Genomic DNA, 14037 nt, shown 5'->3' with positions numbered 1-14037 from the left:
ACACTAACATCAGCAGTACCCAGAAGCAGCAGTGCTCTGACAGTCTGTAAGCTGTTTCAGCAACATTTGTTTTGTATTTGGAAAATGTGAGCCACCCGACTCAGCAAAGCACAGACCAACCTCGAAAGCCGTAGCTTAGTACAAGGGAGAGTGGAGAACTTCATGAGGGAAGGCAGGGAGGATAAACCCACACTCCACATGGTAAGAGTTAGGTCTATCACCGCTAGCCTGAGAGTTAAATCTCTAACCTAGCCAAGCCCTGTGTCACGTAACATCTTCGCCCAGGCCTTCCAGCCAGCTTAAAAATCCAAGCTGTTTTGCGAATAGCCAGTTAAGATGTCATGCCAAAAAACGCCCCTGAAGTATAATCTCCCCTTCAGAGTAAGCAAGGGACCCCTTTTGCATTTAAGCTGTGAAGACCGTGACTCATCTAGCTTCAGCCCCCCAGTGAGGCTCACCTTATCTGGAGCATCTTCATGGACTGCATGGCCACACTGTGGGAGGACCTGCATCTGAAACTTCCCTGTGGATCAAGAGAGTCATCACTGGACCTGCTTTTTAAGTGGTCTTGATTTCTAACAGCAATGGTTTAGGCAAGCAGTTCTTCTGTACACAGAAAACACACACACTACACCTTTAAAAGCACTGTGAATTTATGAACTCTTCTAAAAAGGATCTCACTTTCTTTACAATCTCACTATATGCATCGGGCAAAGAGGGACCAGGGAAGGCACAGGAGTCTAAGGCAAACTGTACAACACACACAGCAGACACTTTCAATAGAAAGCAAGAACTGGCTGCTTAATTCATCTTCCCCAGGTGTAACTAGAGCACATTCCCAGGAGTTAAAAGGACGCTAAATTTCTTAGAGCTTCTCGGCACAGGTGAGACTACCTTTCAAAGCTGAAACCATTATCAGATCTACCTTAACATAATGTTTAACCTGCTACCCAATACTACTTTCCAGTACTGGTTGCTCTGGAAATCAATGAAGCTGGGACGGGGGACAGGGGGGGAAACAAAACAAAACAAAAAACAACTATACCCAAACCATTAATGCAGATGCCGAATCTTGGTCTGATGTCTGCCAGAAACACTGGGAGACCAGACACTTTTGGATGGTCCCAAGTGTTCCAGCTAGGAACATCAGGAATATAATTAGAAAGGGAAAAAAAAACGATTAGAAAGAAACCTTCACAGACAGTCCTTCTGATCCAAGAGAAGTGTGGTGGCCCCACTGCTGGAAACACTGAACACCAGACTGAACAAAAACTATGGCAACAGCCCTCCACAACTTCTAATTCAACCCTTCCCTTCTCAACTTCTCCACCTTTCCTACAACCATAGATAGTTAGAGAACACTTTGGGAAGGACTAATTCTTTAACGAACATTTGTTTCGATATAGACTGCACCTGGTAAGAGGCCATTCCAGCTAGCTCTCCTTTGTGTACCCAGAGCACCAAGCTATCACCCAAAAAGAGCATTACAGTTAAGGACAGAGTAACAACATGAAATATTTACCTTGCATCTGTCCAATTGTTAGATCTTTATCCAGCCTGTCAACACCTACAATCAAATAAACAGATGTATTGGAGAAAAGCCAGAGAGAAGATGACTGTCTAAGCAGGATTTTACTCGATATTTTGAAGGAGACATTTGGCTTGAAAAACTCAAAAGAAACATCATCTCTGACACCCACAAGGACTTACTCAAGACAGTAAAGTGACAGGAAAGAATCCCAGCCAAAAACGCAAAAACGCACCCTTCTCTAGAACTTAAAAGGGTATTTATCTTGGTTACGCACTGAATTTCCTATCAGGGTACAAAAAGGCCTACAGTTGGCTCTAGAACATTGATAATTTGACTTTCAGTTGAGAAGTTCAAATCACGCCCATATCTGTAAGGAAAACATCACAGTAGTGGGGACTGAAAGGCAGCTTGGATCTGTCCTGTTTGCTCTTTTTCCACATCATACAAGTAAAACACCCATCCAACAGCAGCAATACACAGTATGTCGTTATGTGCTATTTGGTATTAGAGGCTCTGAACTAATTCCAAATCTGCAAGGATCAAATGGACCAGTTTACGGTATTTCAAGATACACAGACAAGCCAAGGTGGAAGAGACAGGTCTGCTATTCCCAGGGAAAGACATCAGCCAAACACTGACTCTATTCTCCAAAATACAAGTGGGACATCACTGAAGTGAACAGCCACTGAACCTAAACAGGACTGGAAGAGACACGTACCAGCTAAAAGCAAAAGCTTCGGAGTTGGACAGCTTAGGAAGAGGTTAGATAAACCCCTGAACCAACCATCCCAGTACTTTTCTGTTTTCGCCAGTTCAATTCGCCACGTGTATAAGTGCTCCTTCTTTGTCTGCAGGGAAGAGAGAGAGATCTGCATTGGTGATCAGTAAAACAGCGGAAATAAAAGCAACTCAGAGTGCCACTTGGAAGCAGTTATAAAAAATACTGACTCCCTCTGGTGGATTACACACTTCCAGGGATGACCCTCCTCGCTCCTAAATTTCTCTCCAAATCACAGCCAAAGCACGCGAGGCATAAATAGCTCACAAATTGTCGGAAGGTTCGGACTTGACTCTCACTTAGGTGACACAGAAATACAAGGGGATAAGCTCGCTACAACGATTTTCCTCAAGGAATTTACATTCCTAGGTTGCAATTGCCTGTACGACCTCCCGAATGCTACTGTGCCTTGGAAACAAACAAAAATACCAATAAGACTCAGAAAAGAACATTCTTCATTTAGGCCAGAAGCCCCATTTCAGGTCATACGCATTAAACCTGTGAGCACCTCAGGAAAGAAAACCAAACACATGCTTTCAGGTAACAGTCCAGGATAGAATAAGTGGCATGAGACGAAGAAGAAAAACAAGTCACAATATAAAGTTTTAGGTCCCTGAAGTTGCTTCCTTTTACATTAGAATGATGGCGGTAACTACTGGTGGCTACTTTTGCAGGGGAGCATCATGCAAACAGAAGCTGAAAACACGGGAAGAAATTCCCTACCTCTGTGTCATCTTCTTTCTTCCTTTTGTTGACAGAGCCTCCCCCTTCCTCATCCTCTTCCTCCTCCTCCTCTTCTTCAATAATACCCTCCACTATGGCTTTAGGACATTCAGGACTGGCAGCCCCTTCGCACCTGTAAAAATAAAACCAGAACTGATTGCCTGCCCAAACAAAAAAAAACAAACAACAGGTTTTAACCTAAAGCATTCAGCAATTTCTGAGACACTGACTGAAAAAAATCCCCTCAAGTTTAAAGGTAGCTGTGGATGAAAGACACAGTCATGACCAGCGATGGGACCGAGTGCCTGCGCAGCACATGTATCCCAGTGCACATATAAATGCAAACAGCTACATAGAGGAGGCAGAAGTGGCCAATCAATCAACAACGGCTGCTCTTAACCGAGTACGAGACATTTGTAAAGGCTCCAGGTAGGTCAAGGATTAGAGTGGCAGAAGCAGGTTACTCTGATCACCCCAAACCCACCTCAGATCACCCCCAAAATGCAACAGACAATTAAACGATTTCTAAAAGGAAGTGAAAGATACCACACCCAGAAGGCCAACTCCATTTTGGGCAAAATTTCCGAAGAGGCATCAGACTAACCCTTCTTAATGTGTGCAGAAAGGCAGACAAACCAAGGAATACCCAACCAGTAGTAGTTAAACTTTTTAAAACACGGCTCTTGGCAGATTTTGCCCCAAGGAAATTTTGGCCAGGCTTTCTCCAAGTGCCATGATTATGATTCAGTGCTGCTGCTGGTACCAACTGTGATCAAATGATGAGAAACTTGGTTTTGCTAGAAGAAATTTTTCCTTTCAAGTGCATTTATGCTCTGTAGTAACAGTATTGTAAAACAGACAAGATTATCTTAAGAGCTTTAAAAAAACCAAAACCAAAAACCACCACCTACTGTTTGACTTGACCGACCATAGAAACTCTGGCAGATTCAAGATTTCTTATTTGTCCACTTTTTACACTAGAGGAAAAAAAAAAAAAAAAAAATCAGAAGGGCAGAAATATTTACTAAACAGATTCAGGAACTAGAAGGCCCAGAAACAGGAGCAAAACCCCTTTACAGCTCATGATTTCCCCAAAGCATTCCCAAACCTCCTGCTCTCAGAAGGCGTCCGAATTGGCTCACACTATGTGCCGACTTACTTGAACCCCCTGTTGTCACCGTAAGTGTGAATTTAAAAGACATGTAGGAGAAGCGCTGGTGGGGAAACAGTGAAATAGGGTTATACCCATTTCATTGCAGGGGACAGGGAGAGGTCAGAAACTACACAGGCATTTGGCAACAGAACTGGACTTTCCGTAGTCCAATCTACAAACTTAACAACAAGGCCTATCCCTTTCACACTCAGCTGTCAAATGTGTAACTAATTCTGGCTGAATCGGAAATAAGTCCTGTTTCTTACACACGGGATGGATATCTCAAGCTTCTCTGTAATAGCTGGGACACTTACAAGGAAGCTGCAGTTCATACCATGAAGCTTTCCATTAGCTGAAGCTCCTAGAGGATCCTTCTCCAATGCCTAGCCAACTCTCCCAGGAAATTAATTCTATTTCAGACTTCTCTCTCCTTGTCAAATCAGCCAAGGAATTGGCGACAATAGTTGGGGAAGCGAGCGCCAAAGGAGAAAATGGATAAATTATATAAACTTTGTCTCCTTCAGGAGTCGAGCTACAAAGACAAGTGATTTTGGAGACTGCAGAAGCCCACGCATTACCTCCACTCAATGGCATTCTCAAGTGACTTGAATGTCTTGGGACGACTCCTTAAGAAGTTCTGCATGCTGTTCAACGCATCCATGGCTGTACCTAAAACCAAATATTTTAAACTTTATGGCATCTGATGAAGTAACTGCCACATTCCTCTATACAGAACTACTGGCTACCAGGGAACACCCTCAGAGAGAGCTGGAGCTCACTGGGGATTTAATGCTGTTAAGGAAAGTACAGCTGAGTACTCCTAAGCCCACAGTCACACCTGCTCCCACATTAGAGAATTAGTATTTGAACAGGTAGGCCATTTAGATAGTAAAAGAAGGCAGTAACCACTCATCAGCACCATGCCTTATATAAAAAGCCATCCTCCTCCTCACTATCAACAAAGTACTGCAAAGAAGGTATCACGAAAACAGCAAACAGAGATCCCATCTGGGAAAAGAAAAAGGAGGGGTCGCACTAGAAAGACTTTTGTGTAGGTAGCATCAGTTAGGAGGATGGAACTGGCATTGGTTTAAAAACTGGGCAAAGCTTTCTGTATTCAGGGATTTGGGGTTAAAAGAAAAAGATCAACGTGGAAGACAGAACACCATCCAAGTGTAGACACACTTACCTTCCACAACATCAATCATGCACAGACCCAGTAAACTTGGCACCAAATTTGCGACCGCTGTGTGCACTGCGATGGCACCCCCCATGCTGTGCCCAATCAGCATGATCGGGGGAGGAAGGTCCCCATACAGAGCTTCAACCACGTTTCCAACGTCTCTGCCAAATCCGAGATAAAAGCACGGTCAGCATCTCTACCTCTGTACATTTCTGAAGCAGATTTGTACAATGGGAGAAGAAAGCACAGATCCAAGACAGATGTCTGGTTCCAAATCCTGTCTGTATGCTCATTTAACCCACAGGTAGTTAGGACAAGTTTATTCTCTTATCACTGTTTCATCTAGGTACCAATACAGGAAACCATTCAAGCCAATACTTTCCTGAACAAGCAGGTCATTTCCGGTTTTATTAACACAAAATGCTCATTTAAAAGAAATCCCCGAAGAGGACATTTCACATTGACATTAGCTGGTGGGAGTTTTAAGTAAAAGGTGACAAAAAGCTGTCAAATCCTCTTGCATGGAAGCATAGGCTAAGAAACTCACCGTTCTGATGGTAGAAACCGTTTGCAATTTAAGAGAGAAAATAACTGAGCCCTACTGGCCAAGGCAAAGATAAACAACACTGAGTACAAGCAAAAAGATTCAGACTCTCTATGAGCACAGATACCACAAGGCAAGGGACAATTTCCCCATCCTTTCCGTAAGGCACCTACTTTAAACTGAAGCTGTCAGTGCAGTATGTGAAAGCTGGCTGGTGTGATTCACAAAAACCAAAACAACAGCAGAGCTAATGATTGAAATCTACTGAAGAGCACTGTAGTTTAAGACACCCAAATTGGCTTTCCTGACTAAAACCATTCAGAGGAACTGCAGACCTGAGCAGTATTGCAACTAGAAAGTGGAAAACAAGTCAAAAAAAAAAAAGAAAAGGTTGACCAGCTTGTTTACTCTGTCAGAGAAAATTGCTTGAGGATTTGATAAAAAAAAAAAAAAAAAAACCACACAGAAAATCAGCTATAATTTAAGGTTCCCATTTAAAGGCTATTCAGGAATAACTTTCCAGCTCATTGCTAAAGAGAAAGGTTTAAAAACAAAAGGAACTTGTTTTCCCCTCACAGTAGTGCTGCTCCACAGCTAAAAAATTCTAATCATTTCACATGGCATCTCCTCAGGACAATAACACATCAGGATCTGACAAGCCATAAGCAGTAGCAATAAGATACACAATGGAAGTCAGAATACATTTCACACATGGCCACCCCACAACAAACCAAGTGGATTTGTTCATACAAAGGTTACAAAATCCTTCGTGATTCAATTGCAGTCGTAGCAAAGAGTCTCTTTGTACTAAATGTGGACATAACGTAATGTGCTTAGCAGTGGGTATTTGCTCTTCTTGCAGCTTTGTCAAGAGGGGGATTTGCATCCCAAAGCAGGTTGTGGTAGTGTGAAAAAGCAACTCTCTCCACGCCTGTGACCCACGTTTTGGGGATGTCAGCAGTCCAAGGCGGGCATACGTTTAATGCTCGCTCAAGAAGCCGAGGAGCCAAACTGGTGATTTCAAGCTAAAATGTCCCAGTCGGTTGTGTTCGAGGAAAGCAATCCCCTTCTATTAGGAAATCCCTAGCAAATGTTACAGCATGTTGCAGGTTTAAAGTGTTCACTGCAATGAAGCCACTGATCCTTAAAGTGAGCTTAAAAACTTAGGGCACCTAGAGAATGACTCCAGTTTGGAATCTGACTCAGCTGGAAGGCATAACTTCAAATAAATTTCAAACTGTCCCAAAATGGAAGGAAAAGAAGAGATAACTACCAGAATCATGGGAAATGAAACTATCTTCCAGCTCCCTTGAACGAAGGTTGTGCATCCTCAAGTAGTTTATTGTTCAATCAAGGAAAGAAACTAAAGGTTTGTGAAAAGAGAAATACTGAAGAGAGAGCATAAGCTTCCTTACTTTGACATAGTCTCTGCAGACAGATCTTCAGGATTCCTAACTTTTGTTTCTCCTGAAAGAACAGAAAAAGTTAAGTTTGCATAAGCTGAAAACCTTCAGACCCCTCAGGACTTAGAGCAGCAACTGTACAAAGCTTTTTGGCACAGTTATTAAGAGTGAGCCTACTGCAGCTAACATGAATAATTAAGAAACCCAGAATTAATAGGAACAGTTGGTACTTTATCATATTATAGCTTACGGGTAGGAAACACTCCCCATAACTGTTCCATATTTGCAACGTATCTTAAAACTAAAGAACAGACCTTATTTCTAATGGTAAAGACCACCTTTAGGTTATGAAAATATGGAGGAGGAGGTTGGTGCCAGTATGTAGGAAGGAACAAGCCCAGCACTGCCTCGCACAAAGGCGCGGGGCACCTGAGGACAGGTGGCTGCGGAGCTCTGGAAGCCACTTTTTGATCTCTGCTTTTGAATAAAAATTGGGATGCCTTAAGGATGCTTTCTTAGTCATTTTGGGAGGGATTCATTACATCTTCTTTAAAAAACGAGAGCATATAACATGCTTATGTGATTTTAAATTTATTTATTCTACTTACCATGGCCTCGGAGATCTAAAGCCACAATCCTACACTGAATCCTGTTAATGATTGCAGACTGCAAGAAGTGACAAAGATAACATAATTTGCAAAGTGCCACACCTCATCTACAAAAGGATTAGCAAGTTAAGCACTCCCTGAAACAGCAAAGGCTCAGATGGTGCGACAAAAACCTTCTACTGTCAACAAATCGGCTGAACTTGGATTGCATGAGATGTCACAGAAAGCAAGCAAGAATATTCCATATAAACTATCCTTAATTAACTAAAGCTCCATCCTTTCTACCATTGTTAACGTCATCTCCGAGGACATTTATTTCACTGCACATAAGACACTACGTGTGTTTCCTAGGATAATGAATTCAAGCTCTGTAGCATCTCTGAAAACCGAAATGCAGCAGTGGGATTACAGACACCGAAGTAATGCCCCCCTTCCCCTTTGACGTTACAAAATTAGCCTTGGCTATACAGCAGACATGAAGATGAAGCAGCTGCTTTGCAGCACACATTCAGTTTGTTCTCAAAGAACAGAATTTTACAGTAAGGCTGAAATGTGCAAAAATTGATTAGTCCAAAGGGGTCGGGGGGAACAAGTGAGGAATCTTTTTAAAGGAAGGTAGGGCTGCAATACAATTATGGCTCTATTTGTCCTGATAGCTGGATTTATGCAAGTTATTTCAGGCATCGCAGTGATTAAGTGGCATTCTTTGCTGAAAGGAAGACTTCTGTGTTAAGGAATCATTGATTATTTAAACAACAGCCCTGCAGGAGTGGGGGAATTTGTTAAGGGATTCTTAATAGAACCACCTACATAATGGGGAGAGGTCTGAAAGGTACCCAGTCCTCATATTTTGATTGTTCAGCTATTCAATTCCTAAACGGCTGTAGCAGTTGCTCTCACAAAAACCACTGAATCCACAAGTTAACATCTTAGAGCCCCTAAAGACACCCTGAAACCTCAATCTGCAAGGTGCTCAAGCACCTAAGCAATAATTTAACTAGTCAGAGGAGCAGCCTGCAGCTAAAAATCAAACTATTGTCAGTAGGGAGTAAGGAAAGAGGATCATCAACATGATGTGAGAGAATGGGAAGCTTTCCAGTGCCCTGAGTTTTATCCCAAGAGGTGTACTTTGGCCAAGAGAAGTACAAACACATCATCCAGGAAGCCACCAGGCCAATAAGCAAAAGAAAAAAGGAGCATGCCGCTCCTGCAGGCTGTTATTTTATTTACAAATGGTTATTCTCCATGCTTCCCAATTTGGGTTTCTTCTTGGTTTTTTGGGAGGAGGGACTGTTTGTTTTGTTGTTTTTTTTAAGTTCCGGTTCATCCCAAACATTTCACACTTGATTGCTTGGGACAAACTTTCATTTCAAAATGCACAAAGGAAATAATTCTATAGCAGCCACACAAAGGCATGAGCTAATTGTTGTGGCAGTTTCTTTCTCCAGACACAGTCTGAAGTGCCAGGTGTAAATCTATGTGAATCTTGTACATGATCTAACTTTGTTAATTGCTAACTGTAACACAAAAAGCCAGTAACTGTAAGGTACAGTGTTAAGACTGCAATCACTCTGCTAAATTCAACTCTGGAGATTTTTAAATGTAAAAACGGTATTGGTGTTGCTATTGGAAAGAAAGAGTTCTAGAGAGGGTGGAAGTGACTTGTAAGAAGGCTTTTCAGAAAAATGTGACTTCATACCCCTGCCTCCAATTAGAAGCAGCGACCTTCACTACATCTGTTTAAGGCACTTGTATACCATAACAAAAACATTAAACTAGCAGAGGAAAAGACATCTGACCATCTTGGCAACTAGTGAGCTACAAGCAACTACAGGATTCAGTAAGACAGAGATTTAAGACTCAAAGTTCAACGCTTTCAGAAGACCCATACCTGCACCAGTCTCTGGGTCATGTAAAGTTACAAATGAACAGTTAGGTGTAAAACTACTATTCAATACCAAAATTACAGCCCAGTTGGCAAAGTATTTTTCTAATGTGTCTCATCATAAGATGGTTTATGACTACACCATCAGGATTACTTAACAGCAGCCATGTAGGGAATTCAAGAGCAGTTGCTAGTGACTTGTAAAACATCCATTCTTGTTACTCATTTGAATCTCTGCTTAAAGGCTAAGTCATCTACAACCCAAACTGCTAAAAGGTAATAACTATGACACAGCCAAAGGCGCAGGGGAGACGTAGAGACTTCATCTGTCCAGTCACACTTCCACAAAAAGTCACCCTACAGCATCCTTCTGTTAAGGGTACTAGGCAGCTCCAAGAGTTCCTGAATTAAAAGGGTCCCAATTAAAAATCACACACTGCAAATGATTTTACTTTACTTGAAATCCTTTAGAAGTTTTTTTCCTTAACTCCCTTCTTTTTTTTAAAGGGAACGGGTAGGAGGGAAGAATTGTGGTTAGGCCAGTCCCCACGCTCACTCCTATTGACACCACCTCAGTTCATGTTTCAGAGAGTTGCTTGAGCAGCAAATGAGATTTCTCGACAAGTCAAAGAGGACCTCAGCCATGCAAAGATAATATCGTTAAGAGATAAAGCTGTTGAGCTTTCACTGGTAGTCGTGAAAAAGCAGCCTTCTGAAAAAAAAGAAAGGATATGCTATGATGGGAAACGTCTTGGCACTTCATTAAAACATGCAAGCTATTTGACAGATTTAGTTTTGGTTACTGCCGATAATTAAAACCTAGATGACAAACCTTTGCACGTGCTTTGCCTGTTTAATAAATACACTGACAGTGAACTATTTAGAAGACTTGAGTCAGGTGTGCACCACGAGATACAAGACATTTTCTGAATTGATTTTCCTGTGCTTAACACAGCTGAATGGTTAGTTGCCTCCCACACTCAGACGACTATATTTACATACACATACGCTTCCATAAAGCAGCAGCTTACTTACAGTAAATACAGCCCAGGAAAGAGCAGAATGGCCTCCACCGTGTAACAGCAGTAAGACAGGCCCCTCCAATCCGCTTTTGTAAATTCGAAAAGTGTATGAACAGTTAAGGACATTTCATAGAGTTATCTGAAGTTACTCAGCCGACTGTATTTTGGAGTCTGCAATACCCAACAGTGTTTTCTTTCTACCCTTGCGTAGCCAAGGCCTCATTTCTCCCTCTGATCAACAGGCACACGCAAGCAAACCTGGACAAACCATAACTCACTTTATTTAAGTTTCAAGAGCCGTTTTCCCACTGCCCAGGTCGCCTCCCCCCTGTAATCCACAGGTCTCCTGCCTACACCCTTCTCCCCTCGGGCACAACAGTGAACTAAACAATTAAGAGAAAAACCAAACCACGATCAGTATGCACTTTGGAGTATGTAATTTCGATGTATTTTCTTATTATTTCCAAGGAAAAATGTCAGATAAGCCAGTAAGGAAGATTTTTACGGCAATATAATTACTCTCTGGAGCACACACAGCAAAGACGCCTCACTAGGGCAGCTAAAGTCCCCTTACAGTACACATTTAAATACAGAAAAATCAGTTTAACTACCACTAAAAACAACATCACTGAGGGAAAGGCACAGAACTGGGAGGTGTGAGATCTCTGTTCAGTGCCCAAAACTGTGACCAACAGATCAGACAAGTCACTTCACCTCCTTCTGCTGCTCTCCTGTTCTTGGGGTGGACAAAAGCATTCCTCTGAATCTAACCATGCTAGCTGCGGTTACTGATGAGGCCCCGTTCACCGTTTTTCTGCTGAATACTGCAGTGCCCTTTGGATCTGCTGGTTGCAAACAGTTCACGCAGGTGCTCCCTACGCTTTTTCAGTTACAGCGAGCTGTGTCAGCTTCAACAGTTTCATCAGCTGGGGTTTGCCCATACAAGGAGGTCTGATGGAGCAGTAATAGGTAGTTGGGGCAGAACAGCGGGCACCAACTCCATTCATTAATTCAGCTGCTTCCACAGTACACATCTGTCCCTGAGCTTTCATACAGGAGCTCAAACTTCTGTTAAAGGTTGTAACTAGCACAATAAATCCCAAGCAACTAAGATTTGCTTAAATTTGGGATGGTTATAAACACCACCTATCCAAACAGGTCCATTATCCTTTTTATTTTATGATTTATGAAGCCTCAGGGTGTGCACAGCCCTTACATCAAAGGCAGTCAGGGTGTACATCACAAAGAATTCACAGGATCAATTGGACAAATGCAATTAATAAACACAAAATAATGACAAGCTGAGCAAAACAACAAGGAGAGAGAATTGTCTCATTTCAAAGCATCACATGCTACTGGCATCAGAGAAGTAATTACTAAATCAGTACTTGGAGAGAAACAGCCTGAAAGTTTGGTTTTCCTAATGGCCAAGCTAGAATATGCATGCTTAAAAACTATGCAACTATTTAAACTACAAGGTTGTGTTACTCAAACACAGATTAAAATATTTTCATTTTGTAATGACATCAAAAGACCTGGAAGTACCTCTCAAACCTGCTTTTGTCAGAGCTGTAGGCAGAGGTAGGACTGATGGGAAGTTTTGTCCCTGTACCTTCACCCACTGTACTTGTTGGGGCGCGCCCAGTTAGCAAATGACCTGGATACAACAGACGTTTGAGCACGCCAAAGAGGATGACTGCCATCAGCTGGATTAAACAGTAACTGGAAGACTGGCAAAGAGGAGCCAGCTTGAAAAGAAGTATAAAATAAAGGAACATTTGCAAAGGGGGCAGAGATCTTGGAGAGGAAACAGCTGTAGTCAAAACTTGGTTTGACACTGCCAGAAGACTTTCCGATGGCATCATCGCCTCCGCCTTGGCCAGAGCGAGAAGCTTCCCTGTCTGCACATCAGCTAGTGGACTGACAATTTGGGGTGCAACAAGTAGAGACCCGCACGTCAGGTGTATATATGTGACCTCACATGGTGCCTTCACAGTGCCATTTGCATTAGTGGGAGCAGCATGGGTAGCACCCACATCTCCCACAGGAGATGTGCACAAGTGGGAGATCCTGCAGTCCCAGAAGAGACTGTGCGTGCTTGTAACCCACACTTCTTGGGGGTGTATACGTATGTTTGCGTGTGTACAGGAACAGAACTTCCTGGGATTAGTTGTAGAAAGGCGTTTAGAAATTTGCAAGTATTTATTAACATCTCAGTGTTTCGTATTAAGGTTTATCTGTTGTACTGCTGGTATTGATCCTAACATACAGCTCACTGATTGTCAGTTAACTACATGCTGTTAATAAAAAATAAAAAAATAAATCAAGAAACAGCTTTGATCCAGATACAGTTTAAACTACAGAAACTGATGAGTATTTCCCTGCAAAATACATTATTGAACTGTTGGAAACAGTTCTTTAAATAAATAATTACTAAAAAAGCAATGCCAGGAACTGACCTTGCTAGGTACATCTTAACTGTCAGCTTAGAAGGGATAGCTCCAGTTACTGATACTGAACCCTACAAAAGAAAAAATGGAAGATGAGAAGAAATAGATGAAAAAGCCAAATAGAACCCCAATAAACTAAATGACACATGATACCGCCCCAGTCACTGAGAATATGAAAAGTTCAATCTGGAAAAAAGGATATATCCTTGCCAGTTTCATTTTCTACCACAACGTCCTCCATTGATTCAAAGTACTGGCTCCAAAGCACTGGTGAAAAATCACGCTTTCTTCCAGGACTGCAAGACAAAAAATTTCAGTAAGAAGGAGATATTTTAAAAATCTTTCATTTAAATTGGCATACAGGCATCATTACACATATTGAAGAGAACACGCTGGTGTTACACAACAATTTGGGACTGGAAGCAAACGAGGCATAAGTGAAATTCCCATACAATTACAAATTAGCAATTTTATGGTCAGGAAGGAAATCCTCCCTTTTTTTCCCCCCTAATTGTTGCTCCTATTGAGGAGATCACAAAGATGCACAGGAAAATTAGTGGAGACACAGAAGAGTATTTTCCTCGTAAAGTAATACCAAGGAAGCGGTGATTTAGACTATACAGACCTAAGCCAACAGAAAAGAAAAAGAACAGAGTACACAGTGATACTGTCCCAGTACAATATCCCAATCTGCAATGTCCCACAAATCAGGTGCTTCAAAAGCCAGAGTCAAAAGTCGTTAAGTACCTTTGTATTT

General features: G+C 41.9%; 1 protein-coding gene across 1 annotated transcript in view; it reads right to left on the bottom strand.

The window, feature by feature from the left end:
• Window positions 1-13576, bottom strand: part of PPME1 (protein phosphatase methylesterase 1) — a gene marked incomplete at its 5' end in the record, with an annotated part of 16081 nt that extends 2505 nt beyond the window's left edge. Inside the window, 11 exons of the mRNA XM_009706548.1 lie at window positions 459-523; window positions 1523-1567; window positions 2250-2379; window positions 3033-3165; window positions 3944-4009; window positions 4764-4854; window positions 5375-5529; window positions 7328-7379; window positions 7924-7981; window positions 10844-10936; window positions 13483-13576. Coding sequence (XP_009704850.1) covers window positions 459-523; window positions 1523-1567; window positions 2250-2379; window positions 3033-3165; window positions 3944-4009; window positions 4764-4854; window positions 5375-5529; window positions 7328-7379; window positions 7924-7981; window positions 10844-10936; window positions 13483-13576 — 982 coding nt within the window. The remainder of the gene's footprint in view (window positions 1-458; window positions 524-1522; window positions 1568-2249; window positions 2380-3032; window positions 3166-3943; window positions 4010-4763; window positions 4855-5374; window positions 5530-7327; window positions 7380-7923; window positions 7982-10843; window positions 10937-13482) is intronic.
• Window positions 13577-14037: the final 461 nt, after the last annotated feature.

This window comes from Cariama cristata, unplaced genomic scaffold, assembly GCF_000690535.1.
Source record: "Cariama cristata isolate BGI_N322 unplaced genomic scaffold, ASM69053v1 scaffold12168, whole genome shotgun sequence".
Classification (NCBI taxonomy): Eukaryota; Metazoa; Chordata; class Aves; order Cariamiformes; family Cariamidae; genus Cariama; species Cariama cristata.
This window is presented reverse-complemented; position numbering and strand designations above follow the sequence as displayed.